Source organism: Salmo trutta, chromosome 5 (genome assembly GCF_901001165.1).
Source record: "Salmo trutta chromosome 5, fSalTru1.1, whole genome shotgun sequence".
Lineage (NCBI taxonomy): Eukaryota > Metazoa > Chordata > Actinopteri > Salmoniformes > Salmonidae > Salmo > Salmo trutta.
In genome coordinates, this window is record NC_042961.1 from 61519824 (window position 1) to 61547551 (window position 27728).

The following is a 27728-nucleotide window of genomic DNA, read 5'->3' on the forward strand; positions in this document are numbered from 1 at the left end:
TGAAAACTAACAGTGGCAAGAAAAAGTATGTGAACCCATTGGAAATACCTGGATTTCTGCATAAATTGGTCATACAATATGATCTGATCTTCATCTAGGTCACAACAATAGACAAACACAGTCTGCTTAAACTAATAACACCGAAACAATTATACATGTTAATGTCTTTATTGAACACACTGTGTAAACATTGACAGTGCAGGGTGGGAAAAGTATGTGAACCCTTGGATTTAAAACTACTTCAGGATCGGTGTCCCGTCCACGGGACGGTTGAGCTAACGTAGGCTAATGCGATTAGTATGAGGTTGTAAGTAACAAGAACATTTCCCATGACATAGACATATCTGATATTGGCAGAAAGCTTAAATTCTTGTTAATCTAAATGCACTGTCCAATTTACAGTAGCTATTACAGTGAAAGTATACCATGCTATTGTTTGAGGAGAGTGCACAATTTTTAACATGAAAAGTTATTAACAAATTAGGCACATTTGGGCAGTCTTGATACAACATTTTGAACAGAAATGCAATGGTTCATTGGACCAGTCTAAAACTTTCCACATACACTGCTGCCATCTAGTGGCCAAAATCTAAATTGCAACTGGGCTGGAATAATACATTATGTCCTTTCTCTTGCATTCCAAAGATTGTACAAAAAAAATACAAAAGAACGGTTGTTTTTTTCTTTTGTATGATCTTTTTTCAGATCTATTGTGTTATATTCTCCTACATTCCTTTCACATTTCCACAAACTTCAAAGTGTTTCCTTTCAAATGGTACCAAGAATATGCATATCCTTGCTTCAGGGCCTGAGCTACAGGCAGATAGATTTGGGTATGTCATTTTAGGCGAAAATTGAAAAAAAGGGGCGGATCCTTAAGAGGATTTTATAACTGGTTGACCCTCCTTTGGCAGCAATAACCTTAACCAAACGTTTTCTGTAGTTGCGGATCAGACCTGCACAACGGTCAGGAGGAATTTTAGACCATTCCTCTTTACAAAACTGTTTCAGTTCAGCAATATTCTTGGGATGTCCGGTGTGAACTGCTCTCTTGAGGTCATGCCACATCATCTCAATCAGGTTGAGGTTAGGACTCTGACTGGGTCACTCCAGAAGGCGTATTTTCTTCTGTTGAAGCCATTCTGTTGTTGATTTACTTCTGTGTTTTGGGTCGTTGTCCTGTTGCATCACTCAACTTCTGTTGAGCTTCAATTGGCGGACAGATTGTCTAACATTCTCCTGCAAAATGTCTTGATAAACTTGGGAATTCATTTTTCCATCGATGATAGCAAGCTGTGCAGGCCCTGAGGCAGCAAAGCAGCCCCAAACCATGATGCTCCCTCCACCAGACTTTACAGTAGGGATGAGGTTTTGATGTTGGTGTGCTATACCTTTTTCTCTCCACACATAGTGTTGTGTGTTCCTTCCAAACAACTCAACTGTAGTTTCATCTGTCCACAGAATATTTTGCCAGTAGCGCTGTGGAACATCCAGGGGCACTTTTGCAAACTTCAGACGTGCAGCAATGTCTTTTTTGGACAGCAGTGGCTTCTTCCGTGATGTCCTCCCATGAACACCATTCTTGCTTAGTGTTTTACGTGTCGTAGACTCGTCAACAGCGATGTTAGCATGTTCCACAGATTTCTGTAAGTCTTTAGCTGACACTCTAGGATTCTTCTTAACCTCATTGAGCATTCTGCGCTGTGCTCTTGCAGTCATCTTTGCAGGACGCCCACTCCTAGAGAGAGTAGCAACAGCGCTGAACTTTCTCCATTTACAATTTGTCTTATCGTGGACTGATGAACAACAAGGCGGTCTCTATGGGGGTGCCACAGGTTTCAATTCTTGGGCCAACTCTTTTCTCTGTATACATCAATGATGTCGCTCTTGCTGCTGGTGAGTCTCTGATCCACCTCTACGCAGACGGCACCATTCTGTATACTTCTGGCCCTTCTTTGGACACTGTGTTAATTAACAACCCTCCAGACGAGCTTCAATGCCATACAACTCTCCTTCTGTGGCCTCCAACTGCTCTTAAATACAAGTAAAACTAAATGCATGCTCTTCAACCGATCGCTGCCTGCACCTGCCCGCCCGTCCAGCATCACTACTCTGGACGGTTCTGACTTAGAATATGTGGACAACTACAAATACCTAGGTGTCTGGTTAGACTGTACACTCTCCTTCCAGACTCACATCAAACATCTCCAATCCAAAGTTAAATCTAGAATTGGCTTCCTATTTCGCAACAAAGCATCCTTCACTCATGCTGCCAAACATACCCTCGTAAAACTGACCATCCTACCGATCCTCGACTTCGGCGATGTCATTTACAAAATAGCCTCCAACACCCTACTCAATAAACTGGATGCAGTCTATCACAGTGCTATCCGTTTTGTCACCAAAGCCCCATATACTACCCATCACTGTGACCTGTACACTCTCGTTGGCTGGCCCTCGTTTCATACTCGTCGCCAAACCCACTGGCTCCAGGTCATCTACAAGACCCTGCTAGGTAAAGTCCCCCCTTATCTCAGCTCACTGGTCACCATAGCAGCACCCACCTGTAGCACGCGCTCCAGCAGGTATATCTCTGTGGTCACCCCCAAAGCCAATTCCTCCTTTGGCCGTCTCTCCTTCCAGTTCTCTGCTGCCAATGACTGGAACGAACTACAAAAATCTCTGAAACTGGAAATACTCATCTCCCTCAATAGCTTTAAGCACCAGCTGTCAGAGCAGCTCCCAGATCACTGCACCTGTACATAGCCCATCTATAATTTAGCCCAAACAACTACCTCTTCCCCTGCTGTATTTATTTATTTATTTTGCTCCTTTGCACCCCATTATTTATATTTCTACTTTGCACTTTCTTCCACTACAAATCTACCCTTCCAGTGTTTTACTTGCTATATTGTATTTACTTTGCCACCATGGCCTTTTTTGCCTTTACCTCCCTTATCTCACCTCATTTGCTCACATTGTATATAGACTTATTTTTCAACTGTATTATTTACTGTATGTTTGTTTTACTCCATGTGTAACTCTGTGTTGTTGTATGTGTCGAACTGCTTTGCTTTATCTTGGCCAGGTCGCAATTGTAAATGAGAACTTGTTCTCAACTTGCCTACCTGGTTAAATAAAGGTGAAATAAAAAAAATAAAAATAAACGGCTTTTAGAGATACTTTTGTTACCCTTTCCAGCTTTATGCAAATCAACAACTCTTAATCTTAGGTCTTCTGAGATCTATTTTGTTCAAGGCATGGTTCACATCAGGCAATGCTTCTTGTGAATAGCAAACTCAAATTTTGTGAGTGTTTTTTATAGGGCAAGGCAGCTCTAACCAACATCTCCATTCTCGTCTCATTGTTTGGACTCCAGGTTAGCTCACTCCTGATTCCAATTAGCTTTTGGAGAAGTCATTAGACTCAGGGTTCACATACTTTTCCCAACCTACACTGTGAATGTTTAAGTGATGTATTCAACATAGACAAGAAAATTACAATAATTTGTCTGTTATTAGTTAAAGCACACTGTGTTTGTCTATTGTTGTGATTTAGATGAAGATCAGATCAAATTTGATGACCAATTTATGCAGAAATCCTGGTAATTACAAAGGATTCACATACCTTTTCTTGCCACTGTGTATGTAAATGTGATTTATTTATACATTTTTTTATACATTAGCAAAAATGTAAAAAAAAATGTTTTTGCTTTGTCATTATGGGATATGGTGTATAGATTGATGAGGGGGAAAAAACGATTTAATCCATTTTAGATTAAGGCTGAAACGTAACAAAATGTGGAAAAAGTCAAAGGCGTCTGAATACTTTCCGAATGCACTGTATATACTTTATCATTGGATATTACAGCTACAAAGGACAGACAGCAACAACATGGTGAGGTATTAGCGCCCCCTGTGGTTCTCTATGATATTACAGCTCCAGAGGACAGACAGGAACATCATGGTGAGGTATTAGCGCCCCCCTGTGGTTCTCTATGATATTACAGCTCCAGAGGACAGACAGGAACATCATGGTGAGGTATTAGCGCCCCCCTGTGGTTCTCTATGATATTACAGCTCCAGAGGACAGACAGGAACATCATGGTGAGGTATTAGCGCCCCCTGTGGTTCTCTATGATATTACAGCTCCAGAGGACAGACAGGAACATCATGGTGAGGTATTAGCGCCCCCCCTGTGGTTCTCTATGATATTACAGCTCCAGAGGACAGACAGGAACAACATGGTGAGGTATTAGCGCCCCCCTGTGGTTCTCTATGATATTACAGCTCCAGAGGACAGACAGGAACAACATGGTGAGGTATTAGCGCCCCCTGTGGTTCTCTATGATATTACAGCTCCAGAGGACAGACAGGAACATCATGGTGAGGTATTAGCGCCCCCCTGTGGTTCTCTATGATATTACAGCTCCAGAGGACAGACAGGAACATCATGGTGAGGTATTAGCGCCCCCCTGTGGTTCTCTATGATATTACAGCTCCAGAGGACAGACAGGAACAACATGGTGAGGTATTAGCGCCCCCCTGTGGTTCTCTATGATATTACAGCTCCAGAGGACAGACAGGAACATCATGGTGAGGTATTAGCGCCCCCCCTGTGGTTCTCTATGATATTACAGCTCCAGAGGACAGACAGGAACAACATGGTGAGGTATTAGCGCCCCCCTGTGGTTGTCTATGATATTACAGCTCCAGAGGACAGACAGGAACATCATGGTGAGGTATTAGCGCCCCCCTGTGGTTCTCTATGATATTACAGCTCCAGAGGACAGACAGGAACATCATGGTGAGGTATTAGCGCCCCCTGTGGTTCTCTATGATATTACAGCTCCAGAGGACAGACAGGAACAACATGGTGAGGTATTAGCGCCCCCCTGTGGTTCTCTATGATATTACAGCTCCAGAGGACAGACAGGAACATCATGGTGAGGTATTAGCGCCCCCTGTGGTTCTCTATGATATTACAGCTCCAGAGGACAGACAGGAACATCATGGTGAGGTATTAGCGCCCCCCTGTGGTTCTCTATGATATTACAGCTACTTCCCGAATGCATGTAGAAAATTCGATGTTAATGCCGGAAGTTAGGTTAGGGTTTACATGCTGACTACACCAAGCACGCATGTTGATTCATCCACACCAGACGCGATCAGGACATGCAGTTTCAAATATCAAAAATAACTCTGAACCAACTATATTAATTTGGGAACAGTCTCTTTCTTTCTCTCTCTCTGTCGCTCTGTTTCTCTCTCTGTCTCTCTGTCTCTCTTTGTCGCTCTCTTTGTCTCTCTCTGTCTCTCTCTCAATTCAATTTCAATTTAAGGGCTTTATTGGCATGGGAAACATATGTTAACATTGCCAAAGCAAGTGAAATAGAGCATAAACAAAAGTGAAATAAACAATACAAAATTAACAGTAAACATTACACAAACATTACAAAATAATAAAGAAATGTCAGATGTCATATTATGTCTATATACAGTGTTGTAACGATGTGTAAATAGTTAAAGAACAAAAGGGAAAATAAATAAACATAAATATGGGTTGTATTTACAATGGTGTTTGTTCTTCACTGGTTGACCTTTTCTTGTGCAACAGGGAACAAATCTTGCTGCTGTGATGGCACACTGTGGTATTTCGCCCAGTAGATATGTGAGTTTATCAAAATTGGGTTTGTTTTCGAATTCTTTGTGGATCTGTGTAATCTGAGGGAAATATGTGTCTCTAATATGGTCATACATTTGGCAGGAGCTTAGGAAGTGCAGCTCAGTTTCCACCTCATTTTGTGGGCAGTGTGCACGTAGCCTGTCTTCTCTTGAGAGCCAGGTCTGCCTACAGCAGCCTTTCTCAATAGCAAGGCTATGCTCACTGTCTGTACATAGTCAAAGCTTTCCTTCATTTTGGGTCAGTCACAGTGGTCAGGTATTCTGCCACTATGTACTCTCTGTTTAGGGCCAAATAGCATTCTAGTTTGTGCAGTTTTTTTGTAAATTCTTTCCAATGTGTCAAGTAATTATCTTTTTGTTATCTCATGATTTGGTTGGGTCTGATTGTGTTCCTAACCTGCTAAATAGATATGTAATTTCTGAGCTGGCTGTTCTGTTGACACAAGCTACCACAACAAGGTTATTCTTCACAGGATCTGATGGAGAGCAGAATTGAACACCAGCCAGGATATTATTGATATTATTTTTATTAATAGCATATGAAGCCAAGTCAACTGTGGGATCTGTTTGTGTTTGTGAACAGAGCCCCAGGACCAGCTTGCTTAGGGGACTCTTCTCCAGGTTCATCTCTCTGTAGGTGATGGCTTTGTTATGGAAGGTTTGAGAATCGCTTCCTTTTAGGTGGTTGTAGAATTTAACGGCTCTTTTCCGGATTTTGATAATTATCAGGTATCGACCTAATTCTGCTCTGCATGCATTATTTGGGGTTTTACGTTGTACACTGAGGATATTTTTTGTAGAATTCTGCATGCAGAGTCTCAATTTGGTGTTCGTACCAAAGGGTCTGAATCCAGTTTTTTCATTGTTAATCCATTTTCAAACATTTCTAAAAACATGTATTCACTTTGTCGTTATGGGGTATTATTGTGTGTAGATTGATGAGGAAAAATATTAATTTGAACCCATTTTAAAATAAGGCTGTAATGTAAAAATAATGTGGAAAAAGTCAAGGCACTGTATATGTTGAAGAGGGTGGGGCTTAAGCTGCATCCCTGTCTCACCCCCCGGCTCAGTGGGAAGAAATGTGTTTTTTGCCAATTTTAACCGCACAAATGTTGTTTGTGTACATGGATTTTATAATGTCCTATGTTTTTCCCCCAACACCACTTTCCATCAATTTCAATAGCAGACCCTCATGCCAAATTGAGTCGAAGGCTTTTTTTTAAATCAACAAAGCACGATTAGACTTTGCCTTTGCTTTGGTTTGTTTGTCATTTAGGTTGTGCAGGGTGAATACGTGGTCTGTCGACAGTAATTTAGGTAAAAAGCCAATTTGACATTTGCTCAGTACATTTTTTTCACTGAGGAAATTAACTTGTCTGCTGTTAATGATAGTAGTGCAGTTAATTTCTGTATTTATTTAGTGAATCATCATAGTGAAGGCGTAGACTCAGGTTTTCTGGGTCTCTATGTTTTTGGTTTGACAGGTTTGTCAATTTCTTTCTTAGATTTTTGTGTTCTTCACCAAACCATTTGTCATTGTTGTTCATTTTCTTAGTTTTTCTGATTGAAATTTTTTAGATTTGATAGGGAAGCTGAGAGGTCAACTATACTGTTAAGATTTTCTACTGCTAAGTTTACACCTTCACTATTACAGTGGAACGTTTTGTCCAGGAAATTGTCTAAAAGGGATTGAATTTGTTGTTGCCTTGTAGGTTTTTTGGTAGATTTCCACACTACATTCATTCCATCTATAACATTTCTTAATGTTATTCAGTTCCTTTGGCTTTGATGCCTCATAATTAAACAAAGCTCTGTTCAAGTAGACTGTGGATTTGCTGTGATCTGATAGTGTCCACTGACAGCCCTAAGAGACTCTGGGTTGAGGTCAGTGATAAAGTAGTCTACAGTACCAACAGATGAGCTATAGGTGTACCTACTATAGGAGTCTCCTCGAAGCCTATCATTGACTATGTACAGACCCGTTTTTGTTGGTTATGTTGTCGTAGTTGTGTCTAGGGGAGCATATGGGGGAGGGAATGCTGTCACCTCCAGGTAGGTGTTTGTCCCCCTGTGTACTGAGAGTGTCAGGTTCTTGTCCAGTTCTGGCGTTTAGGTCACCACAGACTAGTACATGTCCCTGGGCCTGGAAATGATTGATTTCCCCCTATAGGATGGAGAAGCTGTCTTCATTAAAGTATGGGGATTCTATTGGGGGGATATAGGAAGCACACAGGAGGACATTTATCTCTGCTGAGATCATTTCCTTATTCATTTCTAGACAAATGTAAAATGTTCCTGTTTTGACTAATTTAATAGAGTGAGTTAGGTCTGCTCTATACCAAATTAGCAAACCCCCTGAGTCTCTTCCCTGTTTCACACCTGGTAGTTTGGTGGATGGGACTACCAGCTCTCTGTAACCTAGAGAACAACCAGTGGGTCCATCTCCTCTATACCAGCCACCTGGTAGTGTGGTGGATGGGACTACCAGCTCTCTGTAACCTAGAGGACAACCAGTGGGTCCGTCTCCTCTATACCACCTGGTAGTGTGGTGGATGGGACTACCAGCTCTCTGTAACCTAGAGGGCAACCAGTGGGTCCATCTCCTCTATACCACCTGGTAGTGTGGTGGACGGGACTACCAGCTCTCTGTAACCTAGAGGACAACCAGTGGGTCCGTCTCCTCTATACCACCTGGTAGTTTGGTGGATGGGACTACCAGCTCTCTGTAACCTAGAGGGCAACCAGTGGGTCAGTCTCCTCTATACCATGTTTCTTGTAGGATGACAATGTCTGTATTTCCAATTTCTTTGATGAAGTCTGGGTTCCTGCTCTTTAGGCCAAAGGCAGATGACCTCAGACCTTGTATATTCGAGGATGAGATAGTAAAAGCTTTGTGTTCCATAGTGTCTAGTGTTGTTTTTGTGTGGTTTAGGCCCGGACCATCACAGTAGGTGTGAGCAGAGCATGTTGAGCATCTGATACAGACCTCTTAGGTTGCAGGATGGGGCTTGGGGGGGGGGGGGGTGTAATAGTGGGGGTTGGGACTGTTTCAGGATGGGGCTTGGGGGAGGTGTAATAGTGGGGGTTGGGACTGTTTCAGGATGGGGCTTGGGTGGGTGTAATAGTGGGGGTTGGGACTGTTTCAGGATGGGGCTTGGGGGGTGTAATAGTGGGGGTTGGGACTGTTTCAGGATGGGGCTTGGGTGGGTGTAATAGTTTCAGGATGGGGCTTGGGGAGGTGTAATAGTGGGGGTTGGGCCTGTTGCTTTACTCACGGCCTGGGCATATGTCCTGCTGTCATGTTGAGGTCCTTGCCACTGGGGCGGGGGGCATGGGGGGGCAGAAGGGACGTAGGTCTGATATGGGGGGGGCCTATATAGGGTGTGGCCAGGGTTTGTTTGGGGTGGTCTCAGCTGGTTGGGGTGTGGCTGGTGATGCTGTGGTCTGGGTGTAGGTCCTCTCGGTGCAGGTCCTTCGGGAGGAGTCCTTCAGGTCTGGGAGGGTGTCTTGTTGGTCTGTGTGGGGTGTCCGTTGCTCTGTTGCTAGGGCTACGGTTGAGGGTGATGTCCCTCAGGGTCCTGGCAAAAGTTTGTATTGCTGCCTTGGAGTGGTGGGCCAGATATACATTAGGTTTTGAGGCACAGTCCCGGGAAATGTTTGCATTCACCCGCTGTATGGTGGCAGGGTGGAAGTATTTTCGTGGTAGCAGGGTGGAGATAACCACTTGTACGTTGGGGAAAGTGGAAGAAGCTTTTTCAATCACTCCCTTGAGTGCTGTGTCCACCCTTTCCTTCTGGGCCCTCAGGTCATTTGCTCCCGTGTGAATTATAATGTGGCTGGGAGACCCTAGTCTGTACTTTCTCTCTGTCTCTCTCTCTGTCCGTGTCTCTCTACCCCCCCCCCCCCCGTCTCTCCCATAATCTCTCCTCCCTCTCTCTTTCTAGTTCTCTCTCTCTCTCTCTGATGTTGCTATACTATTCTGGTCTATTTGGACATGATCTCTATTGAAGTCAATGTGTCAGTCAGTGTGACTTCTTCTTCGATGGGTAGTCGAGTGGTCGAGGAGTGTCAACTTGTTAGTAGGAGAACAGAAGATTGTCCTCCCCTCCTCGATAGCCTCTATCTGCTGAGGAAGCACGAGAGTATCATACCTGAGTACTTTACAGAATAATTCCCTTGTGGCTCAGTTGGTAGAGCATGTTGTTTGTAACGCCAGGGTTGTGGGTTCGATTCCCATGGGGGACCAGTACGGGGGAAAAAAGAATAAAAAAATGTATGAAATGTATGCATTCACTACTGTAAGTCGCTCTGGATAAGAGCGTCTGCTAAAATGTAATTCATATTTGCTATAAATCATATTTGCCCCGTTTGAATCAGCTGTTATATTGTCAAAGGAAAAAAACAGGCACCTGTTAAACAGGACAATACGCTACTTGTCGTTTTATCTAGAAAATGTCTAGAAAATGTCTAGCACAACTGGCTAAATATCTTTTGAATACTTTTGTGTTTTGTTACTGTCGCCCTCTAGCTGTAAAATGATGCAACAGCAGAGGGCCTAATTTGCTGTAAGCCTAATAACCTGGATCTTGATTGGACCTGTTCGTTTACTTATATCGTGTCTCCTAGAGATTTAAATGGATTGTAGAGGAGCTTACTGCTCTCTCTCTCTCTGTCTCTGTCTGTCTGTCTCTCTAATCTCGTGGGATTAACGTGCGGTCGAGCATCGGGCATGTTCAAGCGAGAGAAGGAAGACACTGGCGACGGAAGAGAGACAGATCGTTGAAGAAGAGCGAGAGAGAGAGAGAGAGAGAGACGCTGTTGAGTGGAACGTCCAGAAAACAGGAGAATAAAACCAGCTGAGGATCTACCTACCTGAACAAGGTGCTTCATATTGAAAAGGCACCTGTCATCTTCGGTAAGCTTTAATGTCATCCATTATTGCAGACAAGTCTTGTTAACTGCTATGACGACGGAACTAATGAATGAATGCAAAAGGGCTATTGTGAATCCTGCTATTGACTTGACTTTTAAAATTCCTTTTATTTTAGTTGTCTTTGTTGTTTTTGTACATTTGATTTATGTGTCAAAGCCACAAAAAAAGGGAGAGAGAGATGGAGAGAGAGAGAGATGGAGAGAGAGAGGGATATATAGAGAGAGAGATGGAGAGAGAGAGAGGGGTAGAGAGAGAGGGATATATAGAGAGAGAGATGGAGAGAGAGAGAGGGATAGAGAGAGGGATAGAGAGAGAGAGAGATGGAGAGAGAGAGAGGGATAGAGAGAGAGGGATATATAGAGAGAGAGAGACAGAGACAGAGGGGGATGAAGGGTTAGGCTAGATAAGCCAGGAGTAAGCCTCTTTCAGGCCACTTCTAGCCTCATGGATCATTCCGTCAGTTCTATCTGAAGTATTTAATATTCCGCGTTTGACTGCAGCATCTATGAGTTCACCTAGCTACTGCCGGAGAGTTGGACCAATGAGGTTTCTACATTATGATTTATTTACATGACCCTACCACCATTCTATGGCAGCCATGGTAACGCCACCTGTTAACAAATAATGTCATGTGACTGAACACCTAGACTTGGAACACTATTCAACATTCTAGAAGATGTCCCAGCTCTATGAAACATTCTGTTAGGGTTAGTCCAGATGGTGATCTTGTTTGTACACAGGTTAGGGTTAGTCCAGATGGTGATCTTGTTTGTACACAAGTTAGGGTTAGTCCAGATGGTGATCTTGTTTGTACACAGGTTAGGGTTAGTCCAGATGGTGATCTTGTTTGTACACAGGTTATAAGGTGTGACCTGGTTGTCTGTGTCTCTGTCTGCGTCACGCACACCCACACACACACGCACACTGCCGACTCCATGCTGTGAGCCCCAGATAGGTGTCATCCCTCAGCTCACATATGTGTTTGTGTTTAAAGCTCTTTAAATGTGTGACACACGGTATGGGGCCGGTCAGGCCTGCACCTGGTTGTTATGCCAGGGGCTTGCTGGTGACAGCCAAGCCCCTGTAAGCTTCAGATGGCGGGCTAAGCTCTGGACGCATGGGGTTCAGGACCCAGATTCACAAAACCTTCTTAAGAACAAATGTCTTAACTGCCATCCCCCATTTAACTATGGATTTATGAAGAAAGTTAAGCTAAGTTGATATTCTTCCTGAAGTTTTTGCTTAAGGAGAAACATAAATTAAAGTAAGAAGAACTTTGATTCTTGAAAATAAAGTTGTTTGATTTCATCTTGGAATTGTTTCTTTATTTCAAGATGGTTAAACCCTTATGTTGAGAAGATACGCTCATAAAAGCCATTTATCATGTTTAGTTCACTCACAAACTTAATCTGAAAGTTTCAGTATTTATTCTTTTAAACCCAAGAACATGTTTAGGAACAGTAATCTCAGTAATAAATATGCTAACGTGATTGCCATTGCTAGCTAGATCGGTTGCCTAGCAGCAATATTCTTAAGTACATAGATAGTTAAGAAGTTTCTAAGAAAATTATATCTTAAGATGTTGAGGAATTGCACATAGTTCCTATCTTAAAAAGCTTCTTAAGTTTTTGCATAAGAAGTGTTTTGTGAATCTGTTTCCAGTTTGTGTCCAGTGTTCAGAGAGAGGAGAGTTACACAGACTGACATGTCGAGCTACCACTGCTGTATATGTAAAGACCTTTATCCTATCTGGGGACTTTCTCTCTCTCCACCTGTATAGACCAACCATCACCACCATAACCAGTCTCTAAATACCCCTCCTCCTTCTCTCTCTCCACCTGTATAGACCAACCATCACCACCATAACCAGTCTCTAAATACCCCTCCTCCTCCTCTCTCTCCACCTGTATAGACCAACCATCACCACCATAACCAGTCTCTAAATGCCCCTCCTCCTCTCTCCACCTGTATAGACCAACCATCACCACCATAACCAGTCTCTAAATGCCTCTCCTCCTTCTCTCTCTCCACCTGTATAGACCAACCATCACCACCATAACCAAGTCAAAGAACCAGTCTCTAAATGCCTCGCCTCCTCTCTCCACATCCCTCCGTCTCCCTTCAGACCAGACCTCGCCTCCTTCTCTCTCCACATCCCTCCGTCTCTCTTCAGACCAGACCTCGCCTCCTTCTCTCTCCACATCCCTCCGTCTCTCTTCAGACCAGACCTCGCCTCCTTCTCTCTCCACATCCCTCCGTCTCTCTTCAGACCAGACCTCGCCTCCTTCTCTCTCCACATCCCTCCGTCTCTCTTCAGACCAGTCTCTAAATGCCTCTCCTCCTTCTCTCTCCACATCCCTCCGTCTCTCTTCAGACCAGTCTAAGAACCAGTCTCTAAATGCCTCTCCTCCTTCTCCCTCTCCACCTGTATAGACCAACCATCACCACCATAACCAAGTCAAAGAACCAGTCTCTAAATGCCTCGCCTCCTCTCTCCACATCCCTCCGTCTCTCTTCAGACCAGTCTCTAAATGCCTCTCCTCCGTCTCTCTTCAGACCAGTCTCTAAATGCCTCTCCTCCGTCTCTCTTCAGACCATGTCTAAGGACCAGTGTGAATCCGTAGCAGTGAGCATCGAGTCCCTTTTAACCGACGCAGTTAAGATGCAGTCCCAGTGTCGGGAGCGTAGTGAGCAGCTAGCCGTGGCCGCCGTCGCACTGAGGGAGGAGTCGGCGTGCTTGAGAGAACAGGTGAGGTGTTGATGGATAGATATTTATATATGTAGACAGATTGACTGATAGATGATTGGTTGGTTGATGGATAGATATTTATATATGTAGACAGATTGACTGATAGATGATTGGTTGGTTGATGGATAGATATTTATATATGTAGACAGATTGACTGAGATGATTGGTTGGTTGATGGATAGATATTTATATATGTAGACAGATTGGCTGATAGATGATTGGTTGGTGGATGGATAGATATTTATATATGTAGACAGATTGACTGATAGATGATTGGTTGGTTGATGGATAGATATTTATATATGTAGACAGATTGGCTGATAGATGATTGGTTGGTGGATGGATAGATATTTATATATGTAGACAGATTGACTGATAGATGATTGGTTGGTTGATGGATAGATATTTATATATGTAGACAGATTGGCTGATAGAAGATTGGTTGGTGGATGGATAGATAGATATTTATATATGTAGACAGATTGGCTGATAGATGATTGGTTGGTTGATGGATAGATATTTATATATGTAGACAGATTGACTGAGATGATTGGTTGGTTGATGGATAGATATTTATATATGTAGACAGATTGACTGAGATGATTGGTTGGTGGATGGATAGATATTTATATATGTAGACAGATTGGCTGATAGATGATTGGTTGGTTGATGGATAGATATTTATATATGTAGACAGATTGACTGAGATGATTGGTTGGTTGATGGATAGATATTTATATATGTAGACAGATTGACTGAGATGATTGGTTGGTTGATGGATAGATATTTATATATGTAGACAGATTGGCTGATAGATGGTTGGTTGGTGGATGGATAGATATTTATATATGTAGACAGATTGGCTGATAGATGATTGGTTGGTGGATGGATAGATAGATATTTATATATGTAGACAGATTGACTGAGATGATTGGTTGGTGGATGGATAGATATTTATATATGTAGACAGATTGACTGATAGATGGTTGGTTGGTGGATGGATAGATATTTATATATGTAGACAGATTGACTGAGATGATTGGTTGGTGGATGGATAGATATTTATATATGTAGACAGATTGGCTGATAGATGATTGGTTGGTGGATGGATAGATATTTATATATGTAGACAGATTGACTGATAGATGATTGGTTGGTTTATTGATTGATTGATTTAACAGTGTCAAGCCACCCAGCTGGATATGGCCCGGATGAGAAGACAGTTAGAAGAACTGCTGGATACCAAGGCTCAGATGGAGGCCAGTGATAGAATGCACCGCAAACTCAGCAAGACACTCTAAATGGAAGAGAAGGAAGAGGGGAGAGGGAGGAAAAGGGGGAGGAACCAGGATAGAGAGATAAGGACTGAGGAGAGAAAGAAAGGAGAAGGAGAGGAGAGAAAGAGAAGGAAAGAAAAGAGAAGAACAGCTGGATACCAAGGCTGCGATGGAGTCCCGGGGTGAACACACACACTTGGAAATAAGTCTGACAGACTTTACAGTTAAATAAATCATTATTTTAACAACGTACACCGTCTCCTGTTCTCGAACCCTATTTATCATCCCTAACCATCACGCTACACTACATGACCAAAAGTATGTAGACACCTGCTCGTCGAACATCTGATTCCAAAATCATAGGCATTAATATGTAGTTGGTCCCCCCCTTGCACTGATGTTGGGCGTTTAGGCCTGGCTCGCAGTCGGCGTTCCAATTCATCCCAAAGCTGTTTGATGGGGTTGTGGTCAGGGCTCTGTGCAGGCCAGTCAAGTTCTTTCACAACAATCGACAAACCATTTCTGTATGGACCTCGCTTTGTGTACCGGGGCATTGTCATGCTGAAACAAGAGAGGGCCTTCCCCAAACTGTTGCCATAAAGTTGGAAGTACATAATTTTCTAGAATGTCACTGTATGCTGTAGCGTGAAGATTTCCCTACACTGGAACTAAGGGCTCTAGCCTGAACCATGAAAAACAGCCCCAGACCATTATTCCTCCTCCACCAAACTTTACAGTTGGCACTATGCATTGGGGCAGGTAGTGTTCTCCTGGCATCCGCAAAAAAAAAAACACAGATTCATCGGTCAGACTGCCAGATGGTGAAGCGTGATTCATCACTCTAGAGAACGCGTTTCCACTGCTCCAGAGTCCAATGACGGCGAGCTTTACACCACTCCAGCTGATGCTTGGCATTGAGTATGTTGATCTTGTGTGCGGCTGCTCGGCCACGGAAACCCATTTCATGAAGCTCCCGACGAACAGTTCTCCTACTGACGTTGCTTCCAGAGGAGGTTTGGAACCGGGTAGTGGGCGTTGCAACCAGAGGAGGTTTGGAACCGGGTAGTGGGCGTTGCCACCAGAGGAGGTTTAGAACCAGGTAGTGGGCGTTGCAACCAGAGGAGGTTTGGAACCGGGTAGCAGGCGTTGCAACCAGAGGAGGTTTAGAACCGGGTAGCGGGCGTTGCAACCAGAGGAGGTTTAGAACCGGGTAACGGGCGTTGCAACCAGAGGAGGCTTGGAACCGGGTAGTGGGCGTTGCCACCAGAGGAGGCTTGGAACCGGGTAGTGGGCGTTGCCACCAGAGGAGGCTTGGAACCGGGTAGTGGGCGTCGCAACCAGAGGAGGCTGCTGAGGGGACGTCGGCTCATAATAAATGTCTGGAATGGAGTGAACGGAACGGCAGCAAACACGTCGAAGACGTGGTTTCCATGTGGTTGATACCATTCCATCGACTCCATTATTGTGAGCCGTCGTCCCTTCAGCAGCCGCCAATGGTTGGAACAGACAATGTTTACGCGCTTGTGCACTCGGCGGTCCCGTTCTGTGAGCTTGTGTGGCCTACCACTTCACAATAACAGGGCAGAAATTTGACAAACTGACTTGTTGGAAAGGTGGCATCCTATGACGGTGCCACGTTGAAAGTCACTGAGATCTTCATTAAGGCCATTCTACTGGCAATGTTTGTCTATGAAGATTGCATGGCGGTGTGCTCGATTTTACACCTGTCAGCAACAGGTGTGCTGAAATAGCCGACCACTAATTTGAAGGGGTGTCCACGTGTGTGTGTGTGTGTATATATATATATATATATATATATATATAACCTTATCTCCCATCCCTAACTAATAGATTTGCTGCTTTATGCTAGCTATACACACACACTACCGTTCAAAAGTTTAGGGTCACTTAGAAATGTCCTTGTTTTTTTAAATAATTGTTTTGTCCATTAAAATAACATCAAATTGATCAGAAATACAGTGTAGACGTTGTTAATGTTGTAAATGCCTATTGAAGCTGAAAACGGCTGATTTTTAATGGAATATCTACACAGGCGAACAGAGGCCCATTATCAGCAACCATCACTCCTGTGTTCCAATGGCACGTTGTGTTAGCTAATCCAAGTTTATCATTTTAAAAGACTAATTGATCATTAGAAAACCCTTTTGCAATTATGTTAGCACAGCTGAAAACTGTTGTCTGATTAAAGAAGCAATAAAACTCGCCTTCTTTAGACTAGTTGAGTATCTGGAGCATCAGCATTTGTGGGTTCGATTACAAGCTCAAAATGGCCAGAAACAAATAACTTTCTTCTGAAACTCATCAGTCTATTCTTGTTCTGAGAAATGAAGGCTATTCCATGTGAGAAATTGACAAGAAACTGAAGATCTCGTACAACGCTGTGTACTACTCCCTTCACAGAAGAGCACAAACTGGCTCTAACCAGAATAGAAAGAGGGGCTTTTCTTTCAAAATGGAAGACTTTTATACAGTTTGGATTCATGTTCATTTAGTATTAGGGAGCAAAACCTACAGTAGTTAGCGTGGTAAAGAAACAGCCTGGGAGAGAGCATGTAAACATCTGGCTGGCCTACAGCCTTTCCCTCATTTCGTAGAGGAGAGATCAGTTAGTCCAACTGGCGTGTCTCTGATGGAAACTACAATAACAAGGAAAGGATATCTGACAAAGCAATGCATCTTTATTGGTCAAGATGCTCTGCACACACCTACTGTTATTGGTCGATAACTGTTTCAGAAAGTTCTGTAAAAAAAAAGGTCAACAATACCTCATTCAAATCAAAATACACTTTTTTTTGCTTTTCAATATTCATAAAATAAAAAAGTACAAATAATTACAGGCAGAAAGGAAATGAAGTAACAAAATGGTTGTTTAGCCTCCTAGTAACCAGGAAGGAATCTTAGTGTGTGTTTGCGTAGGACAGTGTGACTTGATTTGTCTGTGGTCCTGAGTGGACAAACACGGAGAGATTATCTGAGACAATTGATGTCCCTGTAAGCAAGTTACACACTTCTCTACACACACACACACACACACACACACACACACCTCTCTCTCCCTAAATACAGGAAGAATGAAAGGACTGCAGATGGAGGGACCACAGAGAAATGAATAAGAGCTTAACAAAGGTAAATTAATTGTTCTCAGTAAAACTGTTTCAAAACAAGGTGAACCCTAAAGTGACATTACATGTTACCATATTTGTAATATCCTTTATTCCAGTGTAGACCATCTCTGCTTCACTGGGCTGCAGTACTCAGGGGTCCACACACACACACACACACACACACACACACACACACACACACACACCGAGCCCAGGAACAGTTGCAGAAGAGAGACTGTGTGAGAAACCTACACAGCCTCTCACACACACACACAGGGTAAGGTTCATTCATTCTCTTACAGGTCAGACAGTGAGGAGTGCTAGATATATGTGTGTGTGTGTGTGTGTGAGCGCCTCGCCAACAGGTCGTACGGCGAGACGGTTATGAGTCACTGCTGCTGGGCCTGGCCTGGGAAAAGACGATCGGTCTCAGAGGGCGTCATCATTCTGGAATCTGACCCTTGACCTCTCTGGATCACCACCAGTATGCCAATCAGAATCCAGAAAAAGAAGTTCACCCACACTGCTGTCTGGAGAGAGGAAGGTGGGAGAGAAAGAGGGAGAGAAGCAGGAGGGAGAGAAGTGGAAGGAGGGAGAGAGTAGAAGCAAATAGTCTCTGTTAATGAAATCTGACGTCATAATGGTCTGTTAATCCTGACCCAAGCCCTGTATAGTCCAGATCTGTCTGTTAATCCTGACCCCAGCCCTGTATAGTCCAGTGTATATCTGTCTGTTAATACTGACCCCAGCCCTGTATAGTCTAGATCTGTCTGTTAATACTGACCCCAGCCCTGTATAGTCCAGATCTGTCTGTTAATCCTGACCCCAGCCCTGTATAGTCCAGATCTGTCTGTTAATACTGACCCCAGCCCTGTATAGTCCAGATCTGTCTGTTAATCCTGACCCCAGCCCTGTATAGTCTAGATCTGTCTGTTAATCCTGACCCCAGCCCTGTATAGTCCAGATCTGTCTGTTAATCCTGACCCCAGCCCTGTATAGTCTAGATCTGTCTGTTAATCCTGACCCCAGCCCTGTATAGTCTAGATCTGTCTGTTAATCCTGACCCCAGCCCTGTATAGTCCAGATCTGTCTGTTAATCCTGACCCCAGCCCTGTATAGTCTAGATCTGTCTGTTAATCCTGACCCCAGCCCTGTATAGTCCAGATCTGTCTGTTAATCCTGACCCCAGCCCTGTATAGTCCAGATCTGTCTGTTAATACTGACCCCAGCCCTGTATAGTCCAGATCTGTCTGTTAATACTGACCCCAGCCCTGTATAGTCTAGATCTGTCTGTTAATCCTGACCCCAGCCCTGTATAGTCCAGATCTGTCTGTTAATCCTGACCCCAGCCCTGTATAGTCCAGATCTGTCTGTTAATACTGACCCCAGCCCTGTATAGTCCAGATCTGTCTGTTAATACTGACCCCAGCCCTGTATAGTCCAGATCTGTCTGTTAATACTGACCCCAGCCCTGTATAGTCCAGATCTGTCTGTTAATACTGACCCCAGCCCTGTATAGTCCAGATCTGTCTGTTAATACTGACCCCAGCCCTGTATAGTCCAGATCTGTCTGTTAATACTGACCCCAGCCCTGTATAGTCCAGTGTATATCTGTCTGTTAATACTGACCCCAGCCCTGTATAGTCTAGATCTGTCTGTTAATACTGACCCCAGCCCTGTATAGTCCAGATCTGTCTGTTAATCCTGACCCCAGCCCTGTATAGTCCAGATCTGTCTGTTAATACTGACCCCAGCCCTGTATAGTCTAGATCTGTCTGTTAATCCTGACCCCAGCCCTGTATAGTCTAGATCTGTCTGTTAATCCTGACCCCAGCCCTGTATAGTCCAGATCTGTCTGTTAATCCTGACCCCAGCCCTGTATAGTCTAGATCTGTCTGTTAATCCTGACCCCAGCCCTGTATAGTCTAGATCTGTCTGTTAATCCTGACCCCAGCCCTGTATAGTCCAGATCTGTCTGTTAATCCTGACCCCAGCCCTGTATAGTCTAGATCTGTCTGTTAATCCTGACCCCAGCCCTGTATAGTCCAGATCTGTCTGTTAATCCTGACCCCAGCCCTGTATAGTCCAGATCTGTCTGTTAATACTGACCCCAGCCCTGTATAGTCCAGATCTGTCTGTTAATCCTGACCCCAGCCCTGTATAGTCTAGATCTGTCTGTTAATCCTGACCCCAGCCCTGTATAGTCCAGATCTGTCTGTTAATCCTGACCCCAGCCCTGTATAGTCCAGATCTGTCTGTTAATACTGACCCCAGCCCTGTATAGTCCAGATCTGTCTGTTAATACTGACCCCAGCCCTGTATAGTCCAGATCTGTCTGTTAATACTGACCCCAGCCCTGTATAGTCCAGATCTGTCTGTTAATACTGACCCCAGCCCTGTATAGTCCAGATCTGTCTGTTAATACTGACCCCAGCCCTGTATAGTCCAGATCTGTCTGTTAATACTGACCCCAGCCCTGTATAGTCCAGATCTGTCTGTTAATACTGACCCCAGCCCTGTATAGTCCAGATCTGTCTGTTAATACTGACCCCAGCCCTGTATAGTCCAGATCTGTCTGTTAATACTGACCCCAGCCCTGTATAGTCCAGATCTGTCTGTTAATACTGACCCCAGCCCTGTATAGTCCAGTGTAGATCTGTCTGTTAATACTGACCCCAGCCCTGTATAGTCCAGTGTAGATCTGTCTGTTAATACTGACCCCAGCCCTGTATAGTCCAGATCTGTCTGTTAATACTGACCCCAGCCCTGTATAGTCTAGATCTGTCTGTTAATACTGACCCCAGCCCTGTATAGTCCAGTGTAGATCTGTCTGTTAATACTGACCCCAGCCCTGTATAGTCCAGTGTAGATCTGTCTGTTAATACTGACCCCAGCGTTGTACAGTCCAGTGTAGAACTGTGTTCCCGTGTAAGAACTGATCCAGGTCCTAGACTGAGCCTGTTCACATCTAGATGGGAGTAAATCCAGAATTCAAACATTTTCTAGAGGAATGTTTACACAGTTTACAAACAACTAATGACCACACAATTCAGAAAACATGACATCTAAAGAAAAGAGAAGTCTATATTACCTCAACCACCCGGCACCCTTGCGTGTAGTCTCGTTACCACCCGGCACCCCTGCGTGTAGCCTCGTTACCACCCGGCACCCCTGCGTTTAGCCTCGTTACCACCCGGCACCCCTGCGTGTAGCCTCGTTACCACCCGGCACCCCTGCGTTTAGCCTCGTTACCACCCGGCACCCCTGCGTGTAGCCTCGTTACCACCCGGCACCCCTGCGTGTAGCCTCGTTACCACCCGGCACCCCTGCGTGTAGCCTCGTTACCACCCGGCACCCCTGCGTGTAGCCTCGTTACCACCCGGCACCCCTGCGTGTAGCCTCGTTACCACCCGGCACCCCTGCGTGTAGCCTCGTTACCACCCGGCACCCCTGCGTGTAGCCTCGTTACCACCCGGCACCCCTGCGTGTAGCCTCGTTACCACCCGGCACCCCTGCGTGTAGCCTCGTTACCACCCGGCACCCCTGCGTGTAGCCTCGTTACCACCCGGCACCCCTGCGTGTAGCCTCGTTACCACCCGGCACCCCTGCGTGTAGCCTCGTTACCACCCGGCACCCCTGCGTGTAGCCTCGTTACCACCCGGCACCCCTGCGTGTAGCCTCGTTACCACCCGGCACCCCTGCGTGTAGCCTCGTTACCACCCGGCACCCCTGCGTGTAGCCTCGTTACCACCCGGCACCCCTGCGTGTAGCCTCGTTACCACCCGGCACCCCTGCGTGTAGCCTCGTTACCACCCGCCACCCCTGCGTGTAGCCTCGTTACCACCCGGCACCCCTGCGTGTAGCCTCGTTACCACCCGGCACCCCTGCGTGTAGCCTCGTTACCACCCGGCACCCCTGCGTGTAGCCTCGTTACCACCCGGCACCCCTACGTATAGCCTCGTTACCACCCGGTACCCCTACTTATAGCCTCGTTACCACCCGGTACCCCTACATATAGCCTCGTTACCACCCGGTACCCCTACATATAGCCTCATTACTACCTGGTACCCCTACATATTGACTCAGTACTGCTACTCCTTGTATTTAGCCTCATTACTACCTGGTACCCCTACATATAGACTCAGTACTGCTACTCCTTGTATATAGCCTCGTTACCACCTGGTACCCCTACATATAGCCTCATTACTACCTGGTACCCCTACATATTGACTCAGTACTGCTACTCCTTGTATTTAGCCTCATTACTACCTGGTACCCCTACATATAGACTCAGTACTGCTACTCCTTGTATATAGCCTCGTTACCACCTGGTACCCCTACATATAGCCTCATTACTACCTGGTACCCCTACATATTGACTCAGTACTGCTACTCCTTGTATTTAGCCTCATTACTACCTGGTACCCCTACATATAGACTCAGTACTGCTACTCCTTGTATATAGCCTCGTTACCACCTGGTACCCCTACATATAGCCTCATTACTACCTGGTACCCCTACATATAGCCTCAGTACTGCTACTCCTTGTATATAGCCTCATTACTACCTGGTACCCCTACATAAAGCCTCATTACCACCTGGTACCCCTACATATAGCCTCATTACTACCTGGTACCCCTACATATAGCCTCAGTACTGCTACTCCTTGTATATAGCCTCATTACTACCTGGTACCCCTACATATAGCCTCATTACTACCCGGTACCCCTACATATAACCTCATTACTACCTGGTACCCCTACATATTGACTCAGTACTGCTACTCCTTGTATTTAGCCTCATTACTACCTGGTACCCCTACATATAGACTCAGTACTGCTACTCCTTGTATATAGCCTCGTTACCACCCGGTACCCCTACATATAGCCTCATTACTACCTGGTACCCCTACATATAGCCTCATTACTACCTGGTACCCCTACATATAGCCTCGTTACTACCTGGTACCCCTACATAAAGCCTCGTTACCACCCGGTACCCCTACATATAGCCTCGATACCACCTGGTACCCCTACATATAGCCTCGTTACTACCCGGTACCCCTACATATAGCCTCGATACCACCTGGTACCCCTACATATAGCCTCATTACTACCTGGTACCCCTACATATAGACTGAGTACTGCTACTCCTTGCATATAGCCTCGTTACCACCCGGTACCCCTACATATAGCCTCATTACTACCTGGTACCCCTACATATTGACTCAGTACTGCTACTCCTTGTATTTAGCCTCATTACTACCTGGTACCCCTACATATTGACTCAGTACTGCTGCTCCTTGTATATAGCCTCATTACTACCTGGTACCCCTACATAAAGCCTCATTACTACCTGGTACCCCTACATATAGACTGAGTACTGCTACTCCTTGTATTTAGCCTCATTACCACCTGGTACCTCTACATATAGCCTCAGTACTGCTACTCTTTGTATATAGCCTCATTACCACCTGGTACCTCTACATATTGACTCAGTACTGCTACTCCTTGTATATAGCCTCATTGTTATTTTATTGTGCTACAATTTCTTCTTTTATTTTGCATTATTGGGAAAAGGCTTGTACGTAAAAAATTCAGTCTACACCTGTTGTATTCGTCGCATGACAAATAACATTTTATTTGTTTTTTTCAGTCTACTTGTACTGGTAGTAGTAGTGACCACAGATTTAACATGAACAAAAGTTCCTGCAGAAGTTCTGTATCTAGATGTGTTACGGTACCTGGTGACGTTGGGGACAGCGTGTAGGACAGAGTCACACAGAAAGTCTCTTCCGACCTTCAACACACAGCCCGTCACCAGCAGGAAGAAGAGGAACACTCCACACACCACCAGGGTCATGTTCAGCCATAGACGCTCTCTGGACACACACACACAATAAGGTTAGATAGACATTGAGGAATGTTGAATTATGGATGGAATGGTTTCAAGATGTGAACATCTCGGCATGACATACACACGGTCAGATTGTCATACAGTGCCTTCGGGAAGTATTCAGACCCTTTGACCTTTTCCACATTGTGTTACATTACAGCCTTATTCTAAAAATGATTAAAATCTGATTTCTTTCCCCCCCAATATACACACACACACACACACACACACACACACACACACACACACACACACAATACCCCATAATGACAAAGCAAAAACAGGTTTTTAGAAAACTTCACAAATGTGTGAAAAATCTAACTGAAATATCACATTTACATAAGTATTCAGACCCTTTACTCAGTACTTTGTTGAAGCACCTTCACCAGCGATTACAGCCTTGAGTCTTCTTGGGTATGACTCTACAAGCTTGGTACACCTGTATTTGGGGAGTTTCTCCCATTCTTCTCTGCAGATCCTCTTGAGCTCTGTCAGGTTGGATGGGGAGAGTCAACCTTCGCTCCAGTCTGAGGTCCTGAGCGCTCTAGAGCAAGTTTTCATTAAGCATCTCTCTGTACTTTGCTCCTTTCATCTTTCCCTCGATCCTGACTAGTTTCCCAGACCCTGCCGCTGAAAAACATCCCCACAGCATGATGCTGCCACCACCATGCTTCACCGTAGGGATGGTGCCAGGTTTCCTCCAGACGTGAAGCTTGGCATTCAGGCCAAATAGTTCAATCTTGGTGGTTCCAAACTTCTTCCATTTAAGAATGATGGAGGCCACTGTGTTCTTGGGGACCTTCAATGCTGCAGACATTTTTTTGGTACCCTTCCCCAGATCTGTACCTTGACACAATCCTGTCTCGGAGCTCTACGGACAATTCCTTCAACCTCATGGCTTGGTTTTTGCTCTGACAATCACTGTCAACAGTGGGACCTTATATAGACAGGTGTGTGTCTTTCCAAATCATGTCTTATCAATTGAATTTACCACAGGTGGACTCCAATCAAGTTGTAGAAACATCTCAAGGATGATCAATGGAAACAGGATGAACCTGAGCTCAATTCCGAGTCTCAAAGCAAAGGGTCTGAATATTTATGTAAATTAAGGTATTTTTTATTTGTCATAAATTTGCTAAAATTTCAAACAAACAATCTGTTTTCGCTTTGTTATTATGGGGTATTGTGTGTAGATTGATGAGGATGTTTTATATATTTAATCAATTTTACAGTAAAGCTGAAACATAACAAAATGTGGAAAAAGCCAAAGGGTCTGAATACTTTCCTGAAGGAGCTGTATGTCATGAGGTTAAGTTAAATTGATGGTTTTACAACGTCTCGGCATGACACACACACACACACACACACACACACACACACACACACACACACAACCAGAAAGTCTCATAGGACATACAGTACGTTGTGTCACACCCATCAATGAGTCATGTAAAATACCATATGTACCCACCCACCCACCTGTTAACCCCTCCATCCAGGCACCATGTATATATCCAGTACAGTGATATAGAGACACACCCACCTGTTAACCCCTCCATCCAGGCACCATGTATATATCCAGTACAGTGATATAGAGACACACACACCTGTTAACCCCTCCATCCAGGCACCATGTATATATCCAGTACAGTGATGTACACACCCACCCACCTGTTAACCCCTCCATCCAGGCACCATGTATATATCCAGTACAGTGATGTACACACCCACCCACCTGTTAACCCCTCCATCCAGGCACCATGTATATATCCAGTACAGTGATATAGAGACCCACCCACCTGTTAACCCCTCCATCCAGGCACCATGTATATATCCAGTACAGTGATATAGAGACCCACCCACCTGTTAACCCCTCCATCCAGGCACCATGTATATATCCAGTACAGTGATGTACACACCCACCCACCTGTTAACCCCTCCATCCAGGCACCATGTATATATCCAGTACAGTGATATAGAGACCCACCCACCTGTTAACCCCTCCATCCAGGCACCATGTATATATCCAGTACAGTGATATAGAGACCCACCCACCTGTTAACCCCTCCATCCAGGCACCATGTATATATCCAGTACAGTGATATAGAGACCCACCCACCTGTTAACCCCTCCATCCAGGCACCATGTATATATCCAGTACAGTGATATAGAGACACACCCACCTGTTAACCCCTCCATCCAGGCAGCATGTATATATCCAGTACAGTGATATAGAGAAACAGAACACGGCTACACACACTGAGATAGCAGAGACAAAGTAACAGAGCGAAGGAGAGCTGGAGGTCTGGACCAATATGGAGTCTGATGAGGAGTTATGGGTCACTGTTCCATACAGCATACAGAGTCCCCCAAAACTACCCTGGAGACAGAGACAGAGAGCGAGAGACAGAGAGCGAGAGACAGAGAGCGAGAGACAGAGAGCGAGAGACAGAGAGCGAGAGACAGAGAGCGAGAGACAGAGAGCGAGAGACAGAGAGCGAGAGACAGAGAGCGAGAGACAAGAGAGCGAGAGACAGAGAGCGAGAGACAGAGAGCGAGAGACAGAGAGCGAGAGACAGAGAGCGAGAGACAGAGAGCGAGAGACAGAGAGCGAGAGACAGAGAGCGAGAGACAGAGAGGAGGACAGAGAGCGAGAGACAGAGAGCGAGAGACAGAGAGCGAGAGACAGAGAGCGAGAGACAGAGAGCGAGAGAGAGAGAGCGAGAGGACAGAGAGCGAGAGACAGAGAGCGAGAGACAGAGAGCGAGAGACAGAGAGCGAGAGACAGAGAGCGAGAGACAGAGAGCGAGAGACAGAGAGCGAGAGACAGAGAGCGAGAGACAGAGAGCGAGAGACAGAGAGCGAGAGACAGAGAGCGAGAGACAGAGAGCGAGAGACAGAGAGCGAGAGACAGAGAGCGAGAGACAGAGAGCGAGAGACAGAGAGCGAGAGACAGAGAGCGAGAGACAGAGAGCGAGAGACAGAGAGCGAGAGACAGAGAGCGAGAGACAGAGAGCGAGAGACAGAGAGCGAGAGACAGAGAGCGAGAGACAGAGCGAGAGCGAGAGACAGAGAGCGAGAGACAGAGAGCGAGAGACAGAGAGCGAGAGACAGAGAGCGAGAGACAGAGAGCGAGAGACAGAGAGCGAGAGACCGAGAGCGAGAGACAGAAGAGCGAGAGACAGAGAGCGAGAGACAGAGAGCGAGAGACAGAGAGCGAGAGACAGACAGCAGAGACAGAGACAGAACAGAGACAGACAGAGCGAGACAGACAGACAGAGACAGGACAGAGCCAGACAGAGACAGACAGAACAGACAGAGACAGACAGAGCAGACAGACGACAGAGACAGAAAGAGACAGACGAGACAACGAGAGACAGAGGAGCAGAGAGAGACGACAGAGACGAGGACAGAGACAGAGAGAGACAGAGAGAGACAGAGAGAGACAGAGAGAGACAGAGAGAGACAGAGAGAGACAGAGAGAGACAGAGAGAGAGCAGAGAGAGACAGAGAGAGACAGAGAGAGACAGAGAGAGACCAGCGAGAGAGAGAGAGAGAGAGAGAGACAGAGAGAGAGAGAGAGATAGAGAGAGATAGAGAGAGAGAGAGCATCAGCATTTGTCAAGTTCATTAGTAGTCCAACTACATAGCTGTGAAAAAGTTGATATTTGAGTGAGACTAACAAACTCAAATGGGGTCCTCCCCCGGCCGGTAATTCGACCATGATAATGAGTTTAGATAACTTAGTAATATCATATTTGTTTGCTGACATGGGCTAATTGACTGACTATCAGTGACTGACATAACTGCTGATGCACAAACATTTCATAATGGCACGTTGTGTATTTTACTATTCTAACTGACTTCCCCCACCAAAAATCCACTGCAACAAAGTCAGAATTGGCAAAAATAAAATGCTTTTTTGTTTTAGGCATAAGATTAGCAGTGTGGTTAAAGACACATTTACTAATATATATAATTAACATGTGTGTAAAAAATAAATATATATAAAAAAAATGGATGAATTTCCTGACTACACACAGCTTTTGCATCACTGCGTTA

General features: G+C 45.0%; 1 protein-coding gene and 2 long non-coding RNA genes across 6 annotated transcripts in view; 1 reads left to right on the forward strand and 2 right to left on the reverse strand.

The window, feature by feature from the left end:
• Positions 1–27728, reverse strand: part of LOC115194712 (transmembrane protein 179B) — a 36785-nt gene that overhangs the window by 2524 nt on the left and 6533 nt on the right. The window contains exons 2-6 of one of the 4 annotated variants that reach the window (XR_003878460.1): positions 25850–26046; positions 23515–23652; positions 20661–20739; positions 17934–18301; positions 17326–17713 (exon numbers count right to left, since the gene is read on the reverse strand). Coding sequence is in view for 2 of the 4 variants with exons in the window: in XM_029754613.1 (XP_029610473.1) it covers positions 18161–18301; positions 20661–20739; positions 23515–23652; positions 25850–26046 (555 nt within the window). In the remaining 2 variants the exon portion in view is untranslated. Of the gene's footprint in view, positions 1–17325; positions 18302–20660; positions 20740–23514; positions 23653–25849; positions 26047–27728 lie in introns of those variants that run through there. The other 3 variants (XR_003878461.1, XM_029754614.1, XM_029754613.1) reach the window with 3 other exon arrangements.
• LOC115194714 (uncharacterized) lies at positions 10167–14719 on the forward strand. The gene is made up of 3 exons (XR_003878462.1): positions 10167–10602; positions 13214–13369; positions 14551–14719. It is a non-coding gene; the product is annotated as an uncharacterized LOC115194714 (long non-coding RNA).
• LOC115194715 (uncharacterized) lies at positions 24953–25268 on the reverse strand. Its single transcript, XR_003878463.1, has 2 exons — positions 25210–25268; positions 24953–25145 (listed from the first exon to the last, which is right to left on the reverse strand). It is a non-coding gene; the product is annotated as an uncharacterized LOC115194715 (long non-coding RNA).